The sequence below is a fragment of the Mobula birostris genome, chromosome 3 (genome assembly GCF_030028105.1).
Source record: "Mobula birostris isolate sMobBir1 chromosome 3, sMobBir1.hap1, whole genome shotgun sequence".
Lineage (NCBI taxonomy): Eukaryota > Metazoa > Chordata > Chondrichthyes > Myliobatiformes > Myliobatidae > Mobula > Mobula birostris.
Genome location: NC_092372.1, coordinates 171,844,899 through 171,869,535, shown reverse-complemented (window position 1 = coordinate 171,869,535; position 24,637 = coordinate 171,844,899). Strand labels below are relative to the sequence as shown.

Sequence of the window (24,637 nt, the reverse complement as noted above, 5' to 3'; positions counted from 1 at the left end):
CTCCACAGCCTTCTGGGGCAGAGCATTCCATATATCCACCACTCTCTGAGTGAAAAAGTTTTTCCTCAGCTCCATTCTAAATGGCCTACCCCTAATTCTTAAACTGTGGCCTCTGGTTCTGGACTCACCCATCAGCGGGAACATGCTTCCTGCTTCCAGCGTGTCCAATCCCTTAATAATCTTATATGTTTCAGTAAGATCCCCTTTCAGCCTTCTAAATTCCAGAGTATACAAGCCCAGTCGCTCCAATCTTTCAACATGTGACAGTCCCGCCATCCCGGGAATTAACCTTGTGAACCTCCGCTGCACTCCCTCAATAGCAAGAATGTCCTTCCTCAAATTTGGAGACCAAAATGGCACACAGTACTCCAGGTGTGGTCTCACCAGGGCTCTGTACAGCTGCAGAAGGACCTCCTCGCTCTTATACTCAATTCCCCTTGTTATGAAGGCCAGCATGCCATTAGATTTCTTCACTGCCTGCTGTACTTGCATGCTTGCTTTCAGTGACTGATGTACAAGAACACCTAGATCTCGTTGTATTTCTCCTTTTGCTAACTTGACTCCATTTAGATAATAATCTGCCTTCCTGTTCTCACCACCAAAGTGGATAACCTCACATTTATATTAAACTGCATCTGCCATGCATCTGTCCACTCACCCAGCCTATCCAAGTCACCCTACATTCTCATTACATCCTCCTCACATTTCACAGTGCCACCCAGCTTTGTATCATCGGCAAATTTGCTAATGTTACTTTTAATTCCGTCATCTAAATCATTAATATATATTGTAAACAGCAGCAGTCCCAGCACTGAACCCTCGTTGCACCTCCCCTTTTCCTAATTGGCCACCATTCAGATAATAATCTGTTTTCCTGTTCTTGCCACCAAAGTGGATAACCTCACATTCATCCACATTAAATTACATCTGCCATGAATTTGCCTACTCACCCAACCTATCCAAGTCACCCTGCATCCTCTTAGCATCCTCCCCACAGCTAACACTGCCGCCCAGCTTCGTGTCATCCGCAAACTTGGAGATGCTGCATTTAATTCCCTCATCCAAGTCATTAATATATATTGTAAACAACTGGGGTCTCAGCACTGAGCCTTGCGGTACCCCACTAGTCACTGCCTGCCATTCTGAAAAGGTCCCATTTATTCCCACTCCTTGCTTCCTGTCTGTCAACCAATTCTCAATCCACATTAATACCATATCCCCAATACCGTGTGCTTTAAGTTTGCACACTAATCTCCTGTGTGGGACCTTGTCAAAAGCCTTTTGAAAATCCAAATATACCACATCCACTGGTTCTCCCCTATCCACTCTACTAGTTACATCCTCAAAAAATTCTATGAGATTCGTCAGACATGATTTTCCCTTCACAAATCCATGCTGACTTTGTCCGATGATTTCACCGCTTTCCAAATGTGCTGTTATCACATCTTTGATAACTGACTCTAGCATTTTCCCCACCACTGATGTCAGGCTTACCGGTCTATAATTCCCCAGTTTCCCTCTCCCTTCTCTTTTAAAAAGCGGGGTTACATTAGCCACCCTCTAATCAATAGACAATTGATAATAGGTGCAGGAGTAGGCCATTCGACCCTTTGAGCCAGCACCGCCATTCACTGTGACCATGGCTGATCATCCACAATCAGTATACAGTTCCTGCCTTATCCCCATAACCTTTGATTCCACTATCTTTAAGAGCTCTATCCATCTCTTTCTTGAAAGCATCCAGAGACTTGGCCTCCACAGCCTTCTGGGGCAGTGCATTCCATATATCCACCACTCTCTGAGTGAAAAAGTTTTTCCTCAACTCTATTCTAAATGGCCTACCCCTTATTCTTAAACTGTGGCCTCTGGTTCTGTACTCACCCATCAGCGGGATCATGCTTCCTGCCTCCAACGTGTTCAATCCCTTAATAATCTTATATGTTTCAATAAGATCCTCTCTCAGCCTTCTAAATTCCAGAGTATACAAGCCCAGTCGCTCCAATCTTTCGACATATGACAGTCCCGCCATCCCGGGAATTAACCTTGTGAACCAACGCTGCACTCCCTCAATAGCAAGAATGTCCTTCCTCAAATTTGGAGACCAAAACGGCGCACAGTACTCCAGGTGTGGTCTCACCAGGGCCCTGTACAGCTGCAGAAGGACCTCTTTGCTCTTATACTCAATTCCCCTTGTTATGAAGGCCAGCATGCCATTAGCTTTCTTCACTGCCTGCTGTACTTGCATGCTTGCTTTCAGTGACTGATATACAAGAACACCTAGATCCTCAGGAACAAATCCAGAATCTAAAGGGTTTTGAAATTATCACTAATGCATCCACTATTTCTTGGGCTACTTCCTTAAGCACTCTGGGATGCAGACCATCTGGCCCTGGGGATTTATCTGCCTTTAATCCCTTCAATTTACCTAACACCACTTCCCTACTAACATGTATTTCGCTCAGTTCCTCCATCTCACTGGACCATCTGTCCCCTACTATTTCCGGAAGATTATTTATGTCCTCCTCAGTGAAGACAGAACCAAAGCAGTTATTCAATTGGTCTGCCATGTCCTTGTTCCTCATGATCAATTCAACTGTTTCTGACTGTAAGGGACCTATATTTGTCTTGACCAACCTTTTTCTTTTCACATATCTATAAAAGCTTTTACAGTCAGTTTTTATGTTCCCTGCCAGCTTTCTCTCATAATCTTTTTTCCCTTTCCTAATTAAGCCCTTTGTCCATCTCTGCTGGACTCTGAATTTCTCCCAGTCCTCAGGTGTGCCGCTTTTTCTGGCTAATTTGTATGTTTCTTCTTTGGAATTGATACTATCCCTCATTTCCCTTGTCAGCCACGGGTGCACTACCTTCCCTGGTTTATTCTTTTGCCAACCTGGGATGAACAATTGTTGTAGTTCATCCATGCGATCTTTAAATGCTTGCCATTGCATATCCACCGTCAACCCTTTAAGTATCATTTGCCAGTCTATCTTAGCTAATTCACGTCTCATACCTTCAAAGTTACCCTTCTTTAAGTTCATAACCTTTGTTTCTGAATTAACTATGTCACTGTCCATCTTAAAGAAGAATTCCACCATATTATGGTCACTCTTACCCAAGGGTCCTCGCACGACAAGATTGCTAACTAACCCTTCCTCATTGCTCAATACCCAGTCTAGAATGGCCTGCTCGCTAGTTGGTTCCTCAACATGTTGGTTCAGAAAACCATCCCGCATACATTCCAAGAAAGCCTCTTCCTCAGCACCCTTACCAATTTGGTTCACCCAATCTATATGTAGATTGAAGTCACCCATTATAACTGCTGTTCCTTTATTGCACGCATTTCTAATTTCCTGTTTATTGCCATCCCCAACCTCACTACTACTGTTAGGTGGCCTGTACACAACTCCCACCAGTGTTTTCTGCCCTTAGTGTTATGCAGCTCTACCCATATCGATTCCACATCCTTCTGGCTAATGTCCTTCCTTTCTATTACGTTAATCTCCTCTCTAACCAGCAATGCTACCCCACCTCCTTTTCTTTCATGTCTATCCCTCCTGAATATTGAATATCCCTGAATGTTGAGCTCCCATCCTTGGTCACCCTCGAGCCATGTCTCTGTGATCCCAACTTATCATATTCATTAATAACAATCTGCACTTTTAATTCATCCACCTGGTTACGAATGCTCCTTGCATTGACACACAAAGCCTTCAGGCTTGCTTTTACAACACTCTTAGCCCTTATACAATTATGTTGAAAAGTGGCTCTTTTTGATTTTTGCCCTGGATTTGCCAGCCTGCCACTTTTACTTTTCACTTTTTTGCTTCTACCCTCATTTTTCACCCCTGTCTCTCTGCACTTGTTCCCATCCCACTGCCACATTAGTTTAAATTCTCCTGAACAACAGTAGCAAACGCTCCCCCTAGGACATTGGTCCAGCCCAGGTGCAGACCGTCCTGTTTGTACCGGTCCCACCTCCTCCAGAACTGGTTCCAATGCCCCAGAAATTTGAATCCCTCCCCCTTGCACCATTTTTCAAGCCACGTATTCATCTGAAATATCCTCCTATTTCCACTCTGACTAGCATGTGGCACTGGTAGTAATCCAGAGATTACTACCTTTGTGGTCCTACTTTTTAGTTTATCTCCTAACTCCCTAAATTCACCTTGTAGAACCTCATCCCGTTTTTCACCTATATCGTTGGTACCTATGTGCACCACGACCACTGGCTGTTCACTCTCCCACTCCGTAATGTCCTACAGCCGCTCAGAGACATCCTTGACCCTTGCACCAGGAAGGAAACGTACCCTCCTGGAGTCTGGAGGAGGACTAAGGTTCTTCCCCACTTACTCAGGGGCTGGTGCAGAAGCAGGAAGAACTCACTCTCACCTTGGAAACAAATATTTTTTTCTGTTCCAGGCTATGGTAATGCTGAAAAGACAAAAGGACTGTGGGAGCAGACTTCTGCTTCTGTTGAGTTGGATAAGCAGTCCCTGTGAGCAATAGACTGACTCCCAGGGTTAGCAGTTCGCTGGTCTGCAGGATGCCAGTGTTGCACAGATTGAGAAGATAGCTATGTTCCAAGATTTGTTTGGAAGCTTGGCTAGGTTCTGGGGGCACAACAACAATCATATAACTTAGGGATGTATGTCTGCTGCTTGCTTGTACCCTGAGGATCCAATTGGTCCTGAAGGAACTGAGGTCCTATACTCTCAGGTTGTCAGGAATTCTCGTGCAGCAACCAGCTCTCAGGCAGTCCTCACCAGCATCCCCTATCCTGCCTCTCCAAACACTAGTTTGTATGTCGCAGAATACAGCCTGCTCACACAGGGCACAAGATCATTATGTACTGCACATCCTGACAGGGCATCCATCTCTCAAAGACAAGAAAAGAACCAGCCTTTCAGCAGTTAGCAGCCGCCACAGGGGAGGCACAATGCTGCAGCTGTGGGGTTTCCAGTGAGAAACACAAAACAATGAGAAGTTAATAGTAAATGGATTTTGATTCATTGTTTTGTAAAGTTTTCTTTACACCTTGATATTTCATTTCATTATAAGCTGTTATTTTTCCACTTGAGCTGGGTGAAACCATTTAATAAACTGCACATTTTATTCCTGCTTTTCACCTCTCAGTGCCTTACCCTGATTCAACCAAATTAAATAAGCTTAAGGGATTGGAGAGTTTGTGCACCTGTCACTTTGAGACACAAGATGAATACCAATGCAAGCGGATGCAACCTGCATTCTATTATCAAACGCTCAAGGGTATGAAGTCCCTTTCCTGAGTGATCCTTGCTCATTCCAGCGATAATCTTCAGACAGTCATTCATAGGAGAGGACAGTGAGCCTAACCTAGGTTGGCGTGTTATGAAGGAATTCACCAAGGTTACTTTAAAGAATAATGCTGCTGGCCAGCAGCAGCCTACGATTGACAGGCCCCCTTATAGTGTAATGATTTATTGCTGGAAATAGCAGTAGAATCATGAGGCGGTTCAAAGGCTTTTAACAATGACTCAGTATAGAGGGAGGATTTAATAATTTTGATTTTTTATTTAGAGATATATCACTGTATCCGGTCCTTCCAGCCCAGTGAGCTCACACCACTCAATTACACCTATGTGGCCAATTAGTCTACTAACCCATTGGAATTTGGGGGGAAACCCACATGATCAAGGGGACAGCATTAAGACTCCTGAGAGAAAGTGGTGGAATTGGTGCTGTGATGACTTTACGCTACTGTGCTGAACTGGATCAGGTAGACGTTATTAAGTGTCCTTCTGGCCTCATTGTTTACTCCCAGTACTTTGTATTATCAAATATCCATTAGCATACTTGACTGCTGGAGTTGTTAAGTAGGATATTTGATGAGCACCTTGAGTGTTTGCGGAGGTACATGTTCTGAAGATATTCAACCTCTGAGATTAATTTGTGATGCAACTACTTCACAGTTTGAATACTGAAACCAATGCGGATAATGGAGCATGACACTTAGGTCTTTTACAAGAATAGACAATAGTGGCAATGGACTTATGCATTTGTCTTTTGTTCTAACGAAGTCCTTGTCACCATGTCTGAGCAGGTCCATGAAATTAAGTAGTAGCTTCAGTTTTCTGTTGATGGGAGAGAACTTTCTGGAAATCATTTATAGTTGCAGATGGCTGCCATTGGCTGCATCATGCCAATTAAAGAATGTTCATTTGGTACAGCAACGGTTCATAACACTTTCTGATATGAGTGTAACTTGAAACCGAGTGTCCTGCAAGGGATATTGGCTGAAGGAGCCTTGAGGTCTTTCCAGGTTCAGATATTGCCCATTGGACATTGAGGAAGGAGTTTTCTACAGTCAAACTGGTGGGAAGATCCTGCTGTTGTTAGTCTAGACTGAATATCTTCTCCAGCTTCTCCTGGTTATCATAAGAACATAAGAAATAGGAGCAGGAGTAGGTCATCCGGCCCATCGAGCCTGCCCCGCCATTCAATAAGATCATGGCTGATTTGTCCGTAAACTCAGTTCCATCTACCTGCCTTTTCCCCATAACCCTTAATTCCCCTACTATGTAAAAATCCATCTAACTGTACCTTAAATATATTTAGCGAGGAAGCCTTAACTGCTTCCCTGGGCAGAGAATTCCACAGATTCACCACTCTCTGGAAAAAACAGTTCCTTCTCATCTCTGTCCTAAATCTTCTCCCCTGAATCTTGAGGCAATGGCCCCTAGTTCGAGTCTCACCTACCAATGGAAACAACTTTCCTACTTCTATCTTATCTATCCCTTTCAAAATTTTGTATGTTTCTATAAGATCCCCTCTCAATCTTCTGAATTCCAGAGAGTATATTCCCAGGCAACTCAATCTCTCCTCATAGGTTAACCCCTTCATCTCTGGAATTAACCTGGTGAACCTCCTCTGCACTGCCTCCAAAGCCAGTATATCCTTCCTCAAGTATGGAGACCAGAACTGAACACAGTACTCCAGGTGCGGCCTCACCAGTACCCTGTATAGTTGCAGCATGACCTCCCTGCTCTTGAATTCAATCCCTCCAGCAATAAAGGCCAACATTCCATTTGCCTTCTTAATAACCTGTTGTACCTGCAAGCCAACTTTTTGTGATTCATGAACAAGCACTCCCAAGTCCCTCTGCACAACAGCATGCTGCAATCTTTCACCATTTAAATAATAATCTGCTCTTATATTATTCCTTCCAAAGTGGATGATATTGCATTTACCAACGTTGTATTCCTTCTGCCAGACCTTGGCCCATTCACTTAACCTATCTATATCCCTCTGCAGACTCTCCACGTCCTCTGTACATTTTGCTTTTCCACTCAGTTTAGTGTCATCAGCAAATTTTGCTACGCTACATTCAGTCCCCTCTTCCAAATCATCAATGTAAATGGTAAACAGCTGCAGGCCCAGCAATGACCCCTGTGGCATCCCACTCACCACTGACTGCCAGCCAGAGAAACACCCATTTATACCAACTCTCTGCCTTCTATCGGTTAACCAATCCACTATCCATGCCAATACACTCCCTCCGACTCCATGCATCAGTATCTTATTTATAAGTCTCTTGTGTGGCACCTTCACAACATGCTGGAGGAACTCAGCAGGTCGGGCAGCATCTATGGAAAAGATTGGTTGACGTTTCGGGTCGGAACCCTTCGTCAGGACTGTAGGGGGAAGGGGCAGAGGCCCTATAAAGAAGGTGGGGGGAGGGTGGGAAGGAGAAGGCTGGTAGGTTCCAGGTGAAAAACCAGTAAGGGAAAAGATAAAGGGGTGGGGGAAGGGAGGCAGGGAAGTGATAGGCGAAGAAAGAATAGGGGAAAACACAATGGATAGTAGAAGGAGGTGGAACCAAGAGGGAGGTGGTAGGCAGCTGGGGGAGGGGGCAGAGTGACATAGAGATAGAGGAAGGGAGGGAATTACTGGAAGTTGGAGAATTCTATGTTCATACCAAGGGGCTGGAGAGAACCTAGATGGTATATGAGGTGTTGCTCCTCCAACCTGAGTTTAGCCTCATCATGGCAGTAGAGGAGGCCACGTATGGACATATCTGAATGGGAGTGGGAAGCAGGGTTGAAGTGGGTGGCTACTGGGAGATCCTGTCTGTTTTGGTGGACGGAGCGGAGGTGCTCAACGAAGCAGTCCCCCAATCTGCATCGGGTTTCACTGATGTAGAGAAGGCCGCACTGGGAGCACCGGATGCAATAGATGACCCCAACAGACTCACAAGTGAAGTGTTGCCTCACTTGGAAGGACTGTTTGGGGCCCTGAATGGTGGCAAGAGAGGAGGTGTAGGGACAGGTGTAGCACTTGCACTTACAGGGATAAGTGCCAGGCGGGAGATCCATGGGGAGGGACGTGTGGACCAGGGAGTCGCGGAGGGACCGATCCCCGCGGAAGGTGGAGAGGGGTGGAGAGGGAAAGATGTGCTTAGTGGTGGGGTCCTGTTGAAGGTGGCGGAAGTTGCAGAGGATAATGTGTTGGATCCGTAAGCTAGTGGGGTGGTAGGTGAGATAATGTGTTGGATCCGGAGGCTAGTTGGGTGTTAGGTGAGATAATGTGTCGGATCCGGAGGCTAGTGGGGTGGTAGGTGAGATAATGTGTTGGATCCAGAGGCTAGTGGGGTGGTAGGTGAGATAATGTGTTGGATCCGGAGGTGCCTGTTGTGCGGCACCTTATCGAACAGCTTCTGGAAATCCAAGTATACGACATCCACCCGTTCCCCTCTATCCACTGCATTCATTATGTCCTGAAAGAACTCCAGTAAGATTGTCAAACAGGACCGGCCCTTTCTGAATCCATGCTGCCTCTGTCTAATGGAACCCTTCCTTTCTAAATGTTATGCTATTTCTTCCTTAATGACAGCTTCAAGCACCTTCCCGACTACAGATGTTAAGCTAACCGTCTTTTGCCTACATCCTTTTTTAAAATGTGGCGTGACATTTGCAGTCTGTTATTATCCTGTTATTGTCCTGTTACGACTTTCATTTGTGTCTCCCAATCTTTTATCTGCTCTTCCCCCTTGCTCCCTCAAGTGGCAATGTGTTCATATGATGGCAATATTATGCAAAACACAGCAGCACAATACTCTGGATACTGCATATGTTACAGCTTCACCAGGATGGTACCAACAGTGAAACTGTGTTTTCGGCGTCCCTGCAGTTGTCTCCCTGAGGTAGTGGGCATCAGTATGGCTTTTGTTGTAGCATAACTATGCTGGTGTGTTGGAGCTCAGAGCAAAATAATTAACTATTTTGATTATTCCCCAAAATCCATCCTTATGGGCAATGTGACTTTGATAGATGAGAGGCAGCTGTGTTATTTATGAATCATGCAAGATTGTATCACACATGGAAGAGGCCCACGAGAGAAAGGCCTTGAAGTACCAGCCCTTACTGCAGGAGTGTAAAGACAAGGGATGGCAGGCATGGTTGTTCCCTGTGGAGATCAGCTGCAGAGGTTTCCCAGCCAAATCAGCATGGCGGTTGTTGTTAGATTTGGGCCTGGACGAAAGGAGCAAAAGACAAGCAGCTCATAGGATGGGGGAAGAGGCAGAACGAGCTTCTTGTTGGATTTAGAGTAGGCGAGAGGAGGGGAGCTGGAAGCCAGGAGCAGGCAGGCAGTGATTTGGCCACCACTGCCAGCCCACCAACTGGATAGTGCTGTGGTTAAGGGTCGAAACACTCGGTGAAGGTTGGGAACCACCTGATGACATCTGCTCCTGGCTGAAGGCTACGGTTACCTTATAAAGTAACTGGAGAATGCACCCTAACAGGTGTATGTAACAAGCAAGTATCACACATGGAATTGATCTTCAAGTCTGCGACTTCCATCCTGTTAATGAATATTTCCGATTGTAAGTAAAAGCTATAATGGCTACTGAGTGCAGTTTGTAAGTGCCTGAACTTCAGGAAAGCCTACAGTTGCAATAAATACCTTTGCTTAGTCTGCCTGTTCTTGCGGACTGATGATGGAAATATCTCTTCCTCTGGAGGAGAAAGTGTCTGAGTCCTGCTTATTGCAATGCTGAGTGACAGCTAGGGGAGCGCAGCTGCAATTCTGAAATAATCCTGAGGCTACGAAGGTGAGAATTAAGGTGACCTCAGCTTTGACTGTATGTGATAAGTATACAAACGACTCCTGTGTTATGGATCTTCACGTTATGAAAATTCACCCTTACAAAATTCACAGATCACCACCCAAAGATTTGAGATAATGAACAAAATTTGCTCTCACAGAACTTACGTGAAAAAAGTAAATAAATCAACATAACCTTTTTCAACTAGTGTTTCTTGATGTATGCACAGATGAAAAGCTTTGCATTACAAATCACTATGTTACCCTGGTGGCTAATGTAACCCCGCTTTTTAAAAAAGGGAGAGAGAAACCGGCGAATTATAGACCGGTTAGCCTAACATCGCTGGTGGGGAAAATGCTAGAGTCAGTTATCAAAGATGTGATAACAGCACATTTGGAAAGCAGTGAAATCATCGGACAAAGTCAGCATGGATTTGTGAAGGGAAAATCATGTCTGACGAATCTCATAGAATTTTTTGAGGATGTAACTAGTAGAGTGGATAGGGGAGAACCAGTGGATGTGGTATATTTGGATTTTCAAAAGGCTTTTGACAAGGTCCCACACAGGAGATTAGTGTGCAAATTTAAAGCACACAGTATTGGGGTATGTTATTGATGTGGATAGAGAATTGGTTGGCAGACAGGAAGCAAAGAGTGGGAATAAACGGGACCTTTTCAGAATGGCAGGCAGTGACTAGTGGGGTACCGCAAGGCTCAGTGCTGGGACCCCAGTTGTTTACAATATATATTAATGACTTAGACAAGGGAATTAAATGCAGCATCTCCAAGTTTGCGGATGACAGGAAGCTGGGTGGCAGTGTTAGCTGTGAGGAGGATGCTAAGAGGATGCAGAGTGACTTGGATAGGTTGGGTGAGTGGGCAAGTTCATGGCAGATGCAAATTAATGTGGATAAATGTGAGGTTATCCACTTTGGTGGCAAAAGCAGGAAAACAGATTATTATCTGAATGGTGGCCGATTAGGAAAAGGGGAGGTGCAACAAGACCTGGGTGTCATTATACACCAGTCATTGAAAGTGGGCATGCAGGTACAGCAGGCGGTGAAAAAGGCGAATGATATGCTGGCATTCATAGCAAGAGGATTCGAGTACAGGAACAGGGAGGTACTACTGCAGTTGTACAAGGCCTTGGTGAAACCACACCTGGAGTATTGTGTGCAGTTTTGGTCCCCTAATCTGAGGAAAGACATTCTTGCCATAGAGGGAGTACAAAGAAGGTTCACCAGATTGATTCCTGGGATGGCAGGACTTTCATATGATGAAAGACTGGATCGACTAGGCTTATACTTGTTGGAATTTAGAAGATTGAGGGGGGATCTTATTGAAACACATAAAATCCTAAAGGGATTGGACAGGCTAGATGCAGGAAGATTGTTCCCGATGTTGGGGAATTCCAGAACGAGGGGTCACAGTTTGAGGATAAAGGGGAAGCCTTTTAGGACCGAGATTAGGAAAAACTTCTTCACACAGAGAGTGGTGAATCTGGGAATTCTCTGCCACAGGAAACAGTTGAGGCCAGTTCATTGGCTATATTTAAGAGGGAGTTAGATATGGCCCTTGTGGCTAAAGAGATCAGGGGGTATGGGGGGGGAAGGCTGGTACAGGGTTTTGAGTTGGATGATCAGCCATGATCATACTGAATGGTGGTGCAGGCTCAAAAGGGCCGAATGGCCTACTCCTGCACCTATTTTCTACATTTCTATGTTTCTATGTTATGGAAAATTATAATATGGACCGTTTTCTAGGATAGCAACCCCTGTAATATGGTGGTCATCGGTGCATTGAACTGAAAACAGTACAGCACAACAACATGTCCATGATGTTTGCGCCAACCATGATGCCAATTCATATTAATCCTGCATATGCTCTATATCAGTCCATCCCCAACATGGGGTCTGCACACCCCTCAGTTAATGGTAAGGGTCCACGGCATAACTCCTAGTCTAAATGCTCCTTAACTGTTACTGATAGAGGTTTCTGCCACTTCTCCTGGCAGCATGTTCTAGGCACCTACCATAATATGTAAAAATAAAACTGGCCTTGCAAACTTTCTTTAAACTTTCCCCTTCTCACCTTCAACCTATGCCATGTAGGGGCTGACATTTTCATCCTGGGGACTCTGGTTATCTATCCATGCGTGTCATAACTTTATCTACTTTATCAGGTTGATTTATGATTGATATTGGGATGTGAGGCTGTATGAAATCATTGAACCTGTAGAAGTGCAGATGGTCAGCATTGTTGCTTTGAGAAATCGGAGAAGGACGTAGCTCTTCGTAAATCCTGTATAGGCAAAGTCTCAGGAAGATGACTCCAATGATCTGGTTTCAATGTGTGCCTGAAAGGTGTCTTTTGCTGATCCATTCAACAAAAGAAACAACTCCTGCACGCAGTAAATTGATTCAAAGTTCAAGCTGTCAGCATGTGCAGGGTTGTATATGACTGGCTTTAAAAGAATGTTTTTGGGCAGTGAAGTCAACAAAAAGGTGATCTTCATGGATTGGACAGCAACTGTTTGTCTTTTCCTTGATATTCTCTAGCTTTTGAATGAAAAGCAGTTGAAACTACCGCTGATGACGTATTACTATCAAAATCACTAAGGCAATTTGATACTGAAAAATAGCACTAGTGATGGTAAAATGTTGCCCAAGAATAAGTGAATATCAGCATTTAGCAGTAAAGTACCAAGAAAATAGGCAAAATAGTTTCACTCTGTATTGATCTACTGTTCAATTTTGCAATGCCATTTTTGGCATTGCAAAGGTTAATTTTTAAGGTAATAACTGTGGATAGAATTCTAATTCTTAATGATTACATGGATCAATTATTAGGTGCTACTGCTTATTAAATCATTGGAAATTCATGTCTATTAACTTCGCTATAGGAAAAAAAACTTACTTCATTGAAAATAGTAACAAAGCATTCTTCAATTTTGCCAAGTTTTAAATTTCAAAGTTTTAAAGGTGCAAGTTTCAAAGTGCATTTATTATCAAAGAACGTATAAATTATATAGCCTTGAGATTTGCTTGCTTACAAGCAGTCAAAAGCAAGGAACCTGAAAGTCTCAACTACTTTATGCTTTGAGCTATAAATCAAATAGAATTGACCTGTCAGTTCCATTACCATATCCACAGGTTTTAAACAAAAAGGAAGTTAAATGGGCATGAAGTGAAAAGAAGTTTTCTTGGAGTTGCTGCTTCTTCATTACCATAATTTCACGAGAATTCCACTGAAAATCCTTTTTATTATTAAGGGGACTTTTTGCCAGATTTCATAGATTCACAGTTTTTCAATAAAATCTATAGCTCTAAAATAAAAAGAAAATTGAATGTGCATAAAGAGTCAAGGAAGTTTCTTAGAATTGCTCCTTCTTCACCACAGCTTCTTTGGCGCTTTGCTGAAATCCCACTTATGCACATAACAATATTTTATGCCTTCATGCCACATTTCCATTGTTATGGAACATCCACAAGAAAATTCACAAAACAAATTCTTTCTTACCTTGAGGGGGCTCGTTAGTAAACTTAATAGATGACTGTAATAAATTGATGGGAAATTTTGGATGGACTTCTGTCGTGATCCAGGTCCTAAATCCATCATGCATTGTCTCTGTTGTGGTTAGGGTATCTAAAAGTTCATCCATGAAATTCAAGCCCAAATGGCAGTTCTGTAAAAGAAGCCAGCCACCATCCTGCATGCTCTGAGTCAACAAACGCCTTGCATGAACTTCCTGACCCTGGCCCATGGATATGGCCCGACAAGGGACATTCTAAAGGAAACGTTTAGAAATAAATCTTTATCTGCAGAAAAATAAAGTTAGTTCACTCAGTGTTCAATTGCTTCCATACAGCTTGAACTTCGTGTTAACTACCAATCATTTAATTTGAGCCATCAGAACATCGGAAATTAACAAAATTTAGGGTGATAACATAAATTGTTTGATTTTGACTTGCAAATCATGTATTAAGTTGAACTATAGAAACAGAATTTGCATTTAAAATGCAATGGATTTCAAAAATAGCTTCGCATGTTCCTTTTTTTGTATACTTACTGTCTTGTATAATTTATGTAAAACGTATTCTGTGTGTCATTTGTAGCTACATGCCTGTGATGTTGCTGCAATCAGGTTTCTCAAAGTACCTGTATCTCATTGTATTTGTGCACTGTAAGACTATAGAACAATCCACTAATTTAAGATATATGACGCAACCTCACAATCCACATAGCTATGACCTTGCATCTTATTGTCTGTCTGCACAGCCCCTTCTTTGTGGCTGTTACACTTTATTCTGCATTCTGTTGTTTTCTCTTGTGCTACCTCAATGTACAGATGTGATGCAATGATTTGTATGCCTGGTATGCAAAACAAAATCTTTCACTGTACCTCATTACATCTGACAATAATGGGACAGTTTATTAATTTATATGACAATAATTTGACTTGACATCAAAATGCAATTCATTATATAATTAGCAAAGGGCAAGAGTAACTTAGTGCTTAGATTTAGAAAGAAATGTCAGTTATAATAACCATATACAATGGATTCCAGTTAACTGGGCCATCGGTTAATCAAGGCAGCCACTTATTTGGGACAATTCTTGAAGAACAAAAGCTAATCAAGAAAACTGCAAGGATTCCTTTACTTTGTTTGGGACACCATGCCGCTTAATTGTGGCAGAAGACTATTGCTGAACAGTTTCTAAATAACGTCAGTCGCAACAGCATCCTTTGAGTGAAGATTTCAATGGCGCCAAATTGCATGTGTTTGTGTTCAAAAAACAGTGATTTTTATCAGTGATTGTTGGCAAAGAATAAACTGTAAGACAATTCAAAAATAATTTAGACCTTAAGACCACAAGACATAAGAGCAGAATTAAGCCATATGCCCCATCATGTCTATTTCGCCATTCAATCATGGCTGATCTTTTTTTTTCCCCTCCTCAGTCCCACTCTCCAGCCTTCTCCCTGTAACCTTTGATGCCATGGCCAATCAGGAACCTATCAGTCTCTGTCTCAAATACACCCAATGACCTGGCTTCCACAGCTGCTTGTGGTTATAAATTCCACAAATTCACCACCACCTGGCTAAAGACATTTCTCCACTTCTCTGTTTTAAATGGACACTGCTCTATCCTGAGGCTGTGCCCTCTTGTCCTAAACTCCTCCAACATGGGAAACATCCTTTCCACATCTACTCTGACTAGGCCTTTCAACTTTTGAAAGATTTCAATGATATCCCCCTGATCCTAAATTCCAACAAGTACAGGACCAGAGCCATCATACATTCTCATATGATAACGATTTCATTCCCAGAATCATCCTTGTGAACATCCTCTGAACTCTCTCCAATGCCAACACCACTTTTCTTAGATAAGGAGCTCAAAACATTGCATTTGCCTTCCTCACTACTGATTCTACCTGCAAGTTAACCTTTAGGGTGTTCTGCAAAGGACTCCCAGATTTTTGGATTTTCACCCTGTTTAGAAAATAGTCTGCATATTTATTTCTTCTACCAAAGTGCATGACCATGCATTTTCCAACATCGTATTCCATTTGCCACTTTCTTGCCCATTCTCCTAATCTGTCCAAGTCCTTCTGTAACCTTCCTGAGTCCTCAACAATACCTGCCTCTCCACCAATCTTCGTATCATCTGCAAACTTGGCAACTAAGCCATGTACTCTATCATCTAAATCATTGATATACAGCATGAAAAGAAGCGGTACCTACACCAACCCTGCAGAACACTACTAGCCACTGGCAGCCAACCAGAAAAGGATCCTTTTATTCCCACTTGTTGCCTCCTACCAATCAGCCAATGCTCTAACCATGCCAGTAACTTTTCTGTAATACCATGGGCTCTTAACTTGGTAAGCAGCCTCATGTGTGGAACCTTGTCAAAGGCCTTCTGAAAGTCCAAATATACAACATCCACTGCATTGCCTTTATCTATCCTACTTGTAATCTCCTCAAAGAATTCCAACAGGTTTGTCAGGCAAGATGTCCCTTAAGATGTCCCTTATTCAAGCGTTCATGCTTGAAGTTGGCTGAAACAGCCAGAGGTGAAATTGAAAGTATTTCACTACTTCAACAATTTAGAAGCTATGAAGAATTTGAAGAATTGAACAATCATCTTGAATGTTACATTAAAAATGAAGATTTGGAGGATGCAATCATCAACAGCATTGTGTAAAGGTAGTCCATTATCTGCACTAGAATTGTCTGCACTGATTTTGTTAATTTACAGTCAAAAGAACATAACACGGATGAATTTCTCCATCAATAAGAACTAGGAAATATTGCCTCTTCTCACCTGTCCATCATCTCCCCCTGGTCCCCTCCTATGGTCTAACTCTCGTCTCCTATCAAATTCCTTTCTCTCCAGCCCCATACCTTTCCTACCCACCTAGTTTCACCTATCATCTTCTAAGTACTCCCCCTCACCCTCCTCCCCACCACCTATTTATTCTGGCATCTTCCACCTTTCTTTTCAGACTGACAGAAGGGTCTCAGACTGAAATATTGACTGTTTATTAATTACCATAGAGGCCGTCTGACCTGCTGAGTTCCTCCAGCATTTTGTGTGTGTTACTTAGGAACTAATACATGGTTTTATAGTACTGCAGTAGTATTGGTAGTGTTCTAGTTTGTTCTGAGTTTCAGTTAAATATATAATTTGTTATTCAGTTTGTCTTTTTTTATATACATTTTCAACTATTTCCATGAAACCTCAGCTGACTGGGGCAGCCATTTAATTGGACTAAAAAGTATTGGTCCCAACATGTCCAAATTAAGTGGAATCCACTGTATTTGATTTCAATCACTGCAATTTTAAGACCTTATTTTTAACAACTGCCATATGCAGCTGTTACACTGCTTGTGTGGCATCTTAGGTGTAGTTTGAACGGTGTTTGAGTAGGATACATGTGTGGAATGTAGAACACAAAACTACCACAGCTTTACACTGTCTGACACTATTAACAAATCCATTATCAGAGGATCCAGTTGGGCCAAAAGGCTAATTTCCATGTTGCATGACCCCGTGACTCTAAATGGATCAATGTGTTTATACAAATATCTATAAAGTTCTTGCATATTCATACACAATGGGAATAATGTTAGCAGACTTGGTTATTTTGCCAGCAAGTTGGAAATTCAGACGTGTTCTTTTTTTCAACTAATTGTTAAATTTTCACTTGCTTCCTGTTTCAATTGGCTATAAAAATCCACTGCAGTTTTATGTCCACTGCATTTTGCCATACTTTTCCATCACAATTAAAATATTCTGAATAACTTAACAGAATTTTCATAATTGGTTCCAATTATGTTTGACAGGATCCATTATCCATTTGCAACACCATAAGACCAGAAGACATAGGGGCAGAATTAGAACTGGATATATAAGTATTTTGGATAGACAGGGTTTGATTAAGTCCTCATGGCTTTGTGCATGGTAGATCATGTCTAACCAATCTTATAGAATTTTTCCAGGAAGTTGCCAGGGAAGTTGATGAAGACAATGCATGGCAAGCCATGTTTTCTGCATGGACATCAGTAAAGCATTTGACAAGGTTCCGCCTAGGAGGCTGGTCAAGACGTTTCAGTCACTCAGCATTCAGTATGTGGTAGTAAACTGGATTAGACATTGGCTTTGTGGGAGAAGCCAGAGAGTGGGAGTAGAGGTTTGGCTCTCTGACTGGAGTCTTGTGACTAGTGGTGCGCTGCAAGGATTGGTGCTGGGTTCATTGTTGTTTGTCATCTATATCAATGATCCGGAAGATAATGTGGTTAACTGGATCAGCAGATTTGCTGATGACACCAGGACTGAGAGTATAGTGGACAGTGCAGAAGTCTATCATGGCTTGCAGAGGGACCTGCATCAGCTGGAAATATGGGCTGGAAAACGGCAGATGGAACTTAATGCAGACAAGTGAGGTTTTGCACTTTGGTAGGACCACTGTTTAAGTCTTAAACAGTGAACGACAGGGCACTGAGGAGTGTGGTAGAACAAGGGATCTGGGAATAAAGGTACATAATTCATTAAAAGTGGTGACACAAGTAGATAGGGTCATAAAGAAAGCTTTTGGCGCATTGGCCTTCATAAATCAAAGTATTGAGTACAGGAGATGGGATGTTATGTTGAAATTGTATAAGACCTAATTTGGAGTATTGTGAGCAGTTTTGGTCATCTGCCTGCAGGAAAGATGTAAACAAGGTTGAAAGAGTGCAGAGAAAATTTACAAAGACGTTGCTGGATCTGGAGCACCTGAGTTATAAGGAAATATATAATAGATTGGGACATTATTCTGTAGAATGTAGGAGATTGAGAGGAGATTTGATAGAGGTGTACAAAATCAAGTGGTATAGATAGTGTAAATAAAAGCAGGCTTTTCCCACTGAGGTTGGGTGGGACTACAACCAAAGATCATGGGTTAAGGATGAAAAGAGAGAAGTTTAAGGGGAACATGAAGAGAAACTTCTTCACTCAGAGGATTGGGAGAGTGTGGAATGAGCTGCCAGTGCAAGTGGCCCATGCAAACTTGATTTCAATGTTTAAGAGAAGTTTGGATAGGTACCTGGATAGTACGAAAATTGAGGGCTATATTTCCAGTGCAGGTCATTGGGAGTAGGAAATTTAAATAGTTTTCAGCATTGACTAGATGGGCTGAAGGGCCTTTTCTGTGATGTTCTTCTCTATCACTCCATTTGGTCCATTAAGAGTGCTCTGCCATTTCATCATGGTCAATCCATTTCCCTCTCAGCTCCATTCTCCTGCCAATCTCCTACATGTATATGTAGAGCTGATCACCAACACTCCTGATGGTCACCCTGCTGTCAATTCTTACAAAGTCTCCAGCATTTACAACTCTGTCTACAAGCCTTTTATCATATCTATACTTCCTCACATATAACAGGGGTTTATGAAAAATATGAAACTGCGGATGCTGAAAAGACAAAACAAAATAGAGAATCCAGGAACTATTCAGTAGATCAGGCAACATCTCTGAGAGAAAAGGTTAATATTTCAGTTGATGACTTCATAAAACCACTAACCGGTTCTGAAATGAACAGCAAAGGCTTCTTATTTGATTTTTTTTAAACTTTGCGCTTAAATATAAGGGCTGTAATATACCTAATTGGAAAGTGAGATTCCTTTCCCTCAGCCTTCTGTTAGGTGTTGTTGGAAAAATAGCTAATTCCAACAAAATGTCATCTACCCGAAATATTACCTCTGATTCTCTCTCCACAAATACAGAGTACAGAAAAAACACCAGTCCATCAAGCACCCGTCAGTACTAAACCTTTTTACTCTATTGACATTCCCATAATCTCCCTAAAGATCCTACCATTTATCTATACAATAGAAGAGATGTACTGTAGCCAATTACAAACCAGTATGCTTTTGGCTATAGGAAGAAACCAGGTGCCCAGGGAAAATCTATACGGTCACAGTAAGAGTGTACAAAAGCAATGTCAATGGTCAGAATTAAAACCAAGGCTGTTGGAGCAGTGAATGGAACAACTGTACTAGCTATGCCATCAATCTGCCTTGATTTTATTTCAGATTCCTGTCACCTAGGGTATGGTGCTGATCCGGTTGAAATCTTTGTTTTCTTCTCCCTATTTCTAACAGTTCTTGTTTTTAAATCAGGTCATTTATATAGTAAAGTCACATTTATGTGTCACTATAAATTTAAGAAAATTAGCACAGATGACATTGTAGAATTAAACAATAAAAAAAGCCTCACTCAAACCCTTACACTTTTTTTGTACCTTGGTCTTGGCCAAACGCTCAATATTTTCAGTAGGATCAGAACCCATGGAAAGGAAGCAAACCAAAGGAATTTGATTATCACCTTCTGCCCACATCGCTTCCATATCTAGAATAACCCCTTCTGCGTATTTTGGTCCAAGGGACTCAGCAATATAATGACGTGCCTAGAAAAAGAAAGATTACTGAGAACTATGGATGCTATCAAATATACCAGAAAATGTTACGAGCTTTTTGGCTGTTGAAGAAGATTCTCTACAAAAACTATACAACATTAGCAAATTTTGGGAATATAATCTGAACAAAAAAATACGTAAACTGATTGATGAAAATCATAATCAGCAATATAAAAATGATTTATTGCACTTAAATGACTAAACAATGCAAAATTAATCACATTTTTATGTTCCTCATGAAATCATTTCAATGTTCAATAAGATAATATGTTCCGCTTATGCCTCATGGACTGTAGCGAACAATTACTGAATGCACTCATCTGATCTTACCGTAAAAAAACACTTAGTACATGGTCATAATTTGAAACCTTAAAATATTTTTGTGTTTTTCTTATTGTAAGTTGTATTGCAAAGCATAAGACATAATGCCTTGCATTGATGAAATATCAGTTCAGAGTTTCTTTAGCAATAATAACTTACAAATATAAACAAGTTCATTTGGTTTCACATTCAGTCTTACCCGTAGTTATTGTATCCATAGCAACTCATACACTTTGGATACCCTTTGCTATGTTAGAGCTGAGCATGAATTTTAAAACCTCATGAATGCCGCACCACTGACCTTTGAAACCCCTAAGCAACACACTATGGATAATGCATAAATAAAATATGAATAACACCACCTCACTAATATCATGGCCTGATGCCTTTATGCGCATATGCTCAATCAAGGCATTCTGGTCATGACTGAACATAGACTAATGATGACAAATATACCTTAGTAACAGCTTGCCCCAGTATGAGATTCTTTACAAAGCAAGACACTGCTGCAAATCATTAAATACCAATGCTTGTTTTTCCTTCTGGAAAACCTTTGACAACATTATAGTGTTAGTTATATTCAAAGTTTTTTTGAATTCAGAGAATAGATAATAGTTGAAAACAGTAGCCATGTCAATATTTGTAAGTTAACTTGGAAATGAAATACTAAAGTTGGGTCCACTACTCTTTTTTTAATCCAAGTTGTCACCTTTTACAGAGGATCTATGGGATCTGTAAAGATGACAGAAATGGCAAGCTTGTTACCCAGTCAAATAAAAGAACCCTCACTGAAACATGCATGTAAATTAGACCTCCAAAATCAATTTAAATTAACTGGATGTAACTCATAACTTAAACATTCAGGGTCAAAAAGGTTGCTTGTTAAACAATGTAGGTGACAACAAAGCTTCACATCAAGAAGAGCCCAATGCCTTTTATGCTCGCTTTGACCATCAAAACATGGAGGAACCTTCACAAACTCCCACAGCCTCTGATGACCTTATGATTTCTGTCTCTGAGGATAATGTGAGAGCATTCTTCAGCGGGATGAACCCACGGAAACATCTGACTCAGACAGGGTATCTGGCCAATTAACCGATCAACTCACTGATATCTCTAGCCTCCTGCTTTGGCAGTCTGAGGTAACCACCTCCTTCAAGGGGGCTTCAATTTCACCGAGGCCTAATAAATTATGTGGTAACCGGGCTCAATGACTATTGTCTAGTCGCACTTACATCCACTGTAATGAGGTGCTTTGAGAGGTTGGGGATGAAAAATACGAACTCCTGACTGAAAAGCACCTTGGATCCATTCCAATTTGCCTACTGTCACAACAGGTCAACAGCAGATGCCATTGCATTGGCTCTTCACTCAATCTTGGAACACCTAGACAATGATGCATACATCAGGATGCCCTTCATTTACTACAGCTCAACATTCAATACTAATATCACTTCAAAACTAATCAATAAGCTTCAAGTCCTGGGTCTCGATACCTCCTTGTGCAACTGGATCCTCGATTTCTTCATTTGCAGATCCCAGTCAATTCAGACTGGTAATAACATCTCTCCACAATCTCCCTCAGCAGAGGTGTGCCACAAGGCTGTGTGCTTCAGCCCTTACTATACTTGCTTCAGTAGAGCACAGCTTCACTGCGGTATTTAAGCTTACCGATGACACCACTGCCATTGGCTGAGTCAAGGGCGGTGATGAATCAACATACGGGAGGAAGATTGAAAATCTTGCTGAGTGGTGCCAGGACAACAATGTCAGCAACACGAAGGAGCTGATTATTAATTCTGGAGGAGGAAACCAGAGAACTATGAGCCAGTTCTCATCAGGGGATCAGAGGTGGAGAGGGTCAGGAAATTTAAATTTCTCTGTGTAATTATTTTAGAGGATCTGTACAGGGTCAGCATGTAAATGCAATTACAAAGGAAGCACGACAATGCCTCTACTTTCTTAGAAGTTTGTGAAGGTTTGGCATGCCATCGTTTGGGCATGGGCAAACTTCTATAGACGCATGGTAGAGAGTACATTGACTGGTTGCTTTACAGCCTGGTATGGAAACACTAATGCCCTTGTATGGAAAAGCCTATAAAAAGTAGTGAAAACAACCCAGTCCATCACATGTAAAGCCTTCCCCACCACTGAGCACATCTACATGGAGTGCCGTCTTAGGAATGCAGCATCCATAAGCAAGGACCCCACCACCCAGGCCATGCTCGCTTCTCACTGCTGCCATCAGAAAAAAGGTACATAAGCCTCAGGATCTGCACCATGTCAGGAAGAGTTATTACCCATGAAACATCAGGCTCTTGAACCAGAAAGGATAGATAACTTCACTCATCCCGTCACTGAACTATTCACACCAAACTTGACTCACTTTCATGGGCTCTTTATCTCATGTTCTCAATATTTATTCCTAATTTATTTATTATTACTATGATCATTACTTTTTTCCCTATCATTTTGAACTTTGAACTTCAAAGTATTCACTATTTAATTTATTCATTTTCGAAACATTGGCATCATTGAAAAGGTTAGCCTTTGAGGAGCTGAAAAGGTGGTGATGAGGCATTTTCTTGAACTATACTGTATTTACAGTCTTCTTTAAAATATAGTTCCACAATGCTGTGGGCAGATTTATCCACAATTTAGTCCAAATTATAATAAAGGAACAAAGATATAACCTAATTCATTATGCAGTGAAACTTCGAGAGAAAATTGAAGTACCTGTTGCTCTTGTCATCTTGATGGTATTGGTAATGGGTTTGAGAGGTGCAGTCAAAATAGTCTGGACAAGTAACTCTAGTGAATTTAAGGCCTACTTCCTGTCAATTTTGTGGGTGGTGTGGTGGTAGAGGGAATGAATGTGGAGTCCTTTGTTGCAGATATTACTGAGTGTTTTGTGTGTTGTAGATACACTCATCTAGAAAACTGGAGAATATAACATCCTGCTCCTGGATTGTGCCTATCAGATGATGTAATCTCAAGTGGTGAGTTACTCACTGCACGATACTCAGCCTCTGACCTGCTCTTGAAGTCACTTTTTTTTTTAATGTCTGGTCAAATTCGGTTTCTGGACAATGCTGACACCCCTTAGAAGTTGATGGACTCAGTGATGGTAATGGAATTCAATATCTCTAAGAGATTCCCTTTGTACTTTCAGCACAACTTGCTAATTATCGGCCCATGCTTGAATGCTTTCCAGGACTAGCTGCATGTATTATGGATTATTTCATTTGTTGAGGAGTTACAAATGAAAGTCTCTGGAATAGCAAACTAACTTGGATTGCAGCTTTCTATCTTAACTGTGCATGGGCATACTCAAGAGATTTCTCTCTGATTTTTTACACAAGAACAGTGGGTGCTGTAACATCACCACTACTCATACCGGTAACAATTAAAATAGAAAGGTCAATTTATACTCTAAGGACAAAGGGAAATACAAAATGAAGAAAACATGGAAATGGTGAATGAATAAATAATGAAATTTAATAGGAACAAATGGAAAATTCCACATAGGATGAAAAGATGGGAAAAAATTTAGTCCGTGAATAGTGTTCAACATCTAAGGATGATAATAAAAAAAACCTAAGATTTGATGCCGCTGAAGAGTATTGGACAACAAAGTATACAAACATCTGAAATGTACAGACAAAACCTTAGAGGAGACTCAATCTATTATCTGCCAGTTTGTACCCCTCCCCCTCCTCCACCTTTTATTCGGGCTTAGGGACGAAAGAGCTGATTGTGGACTTCCAGAAGGATAAGACAAAGGAACACATACCAATCCTCACAGAGGGATCAGAAGTGAAGAGAGTGAGCAGTGTCAAGATCTCTGAGGATCTAACCTAGTCCCAACATATTGACGCGGTTATAAAGAAAGCAAGACAGCGTCCCTATTTATGGTTAGGAGTTTGAAGAGATTTGGTATGTCAACAAATACACTCAAAATCTTCTATAGATGTACTGTAGAGAGCATTCTGACAGGCTGCATCACTGTCTGGTATGGGAAGGGCTACTGCGCAGGACCGAAAGAAGCTGTAGAGGGTTGTAAATTTAGTCAGCTCCATCTTGGTTACTGGCCTACAAAGTACTCAGGACATCTTTAGGGAGCGGTGTCTCAGAAAGGCAGCGTCCATTATTAAGGACCTCCAGCACCCAGGGCATACCCTTTTCTCACTGTTACCATCAGGTAGGAGGTACAGAAGCCTGAAGGCACACAGTCAGTGATTCAGGAACAGCTTCTTCCGCTCTGTCATCCA

The 24,637-nt window shown here is 41.7% G+C and overlaps 1 protein-coding gene across 2 annotated transcripts in view; it reads right to left on the bottom strand.

Annotated features, from left to right (window-relative positions):
- dnah5l (dynein, axonemal, heavy chain 5 like) overlaps positions 1 to 24,637 on the bottom strand; it is a 297,168-nt gene that overhangs the window by 66,707 nt on the left and 205,824 nt on the right. For both annotated transcript variants that reach the window (XM_072253688.1, XM_072253689.1), the window contains exons 68-69: positions 19,872 to 20,036; positions 13,600 to 13,867 (exon numbers count right to left, since the gene is read on the bottom strand). In XM_072253688.1, coding sequence (XP_072109789.1) covers positions 13,600 to 13,867; positions 19,872 to 20,036 — 433 coding nt within the window. The remainder of the gene's footprint in view (positions 1 to 13,599; positions 13,868 to 19,871; positions 20,037 to 24,637) is intronic.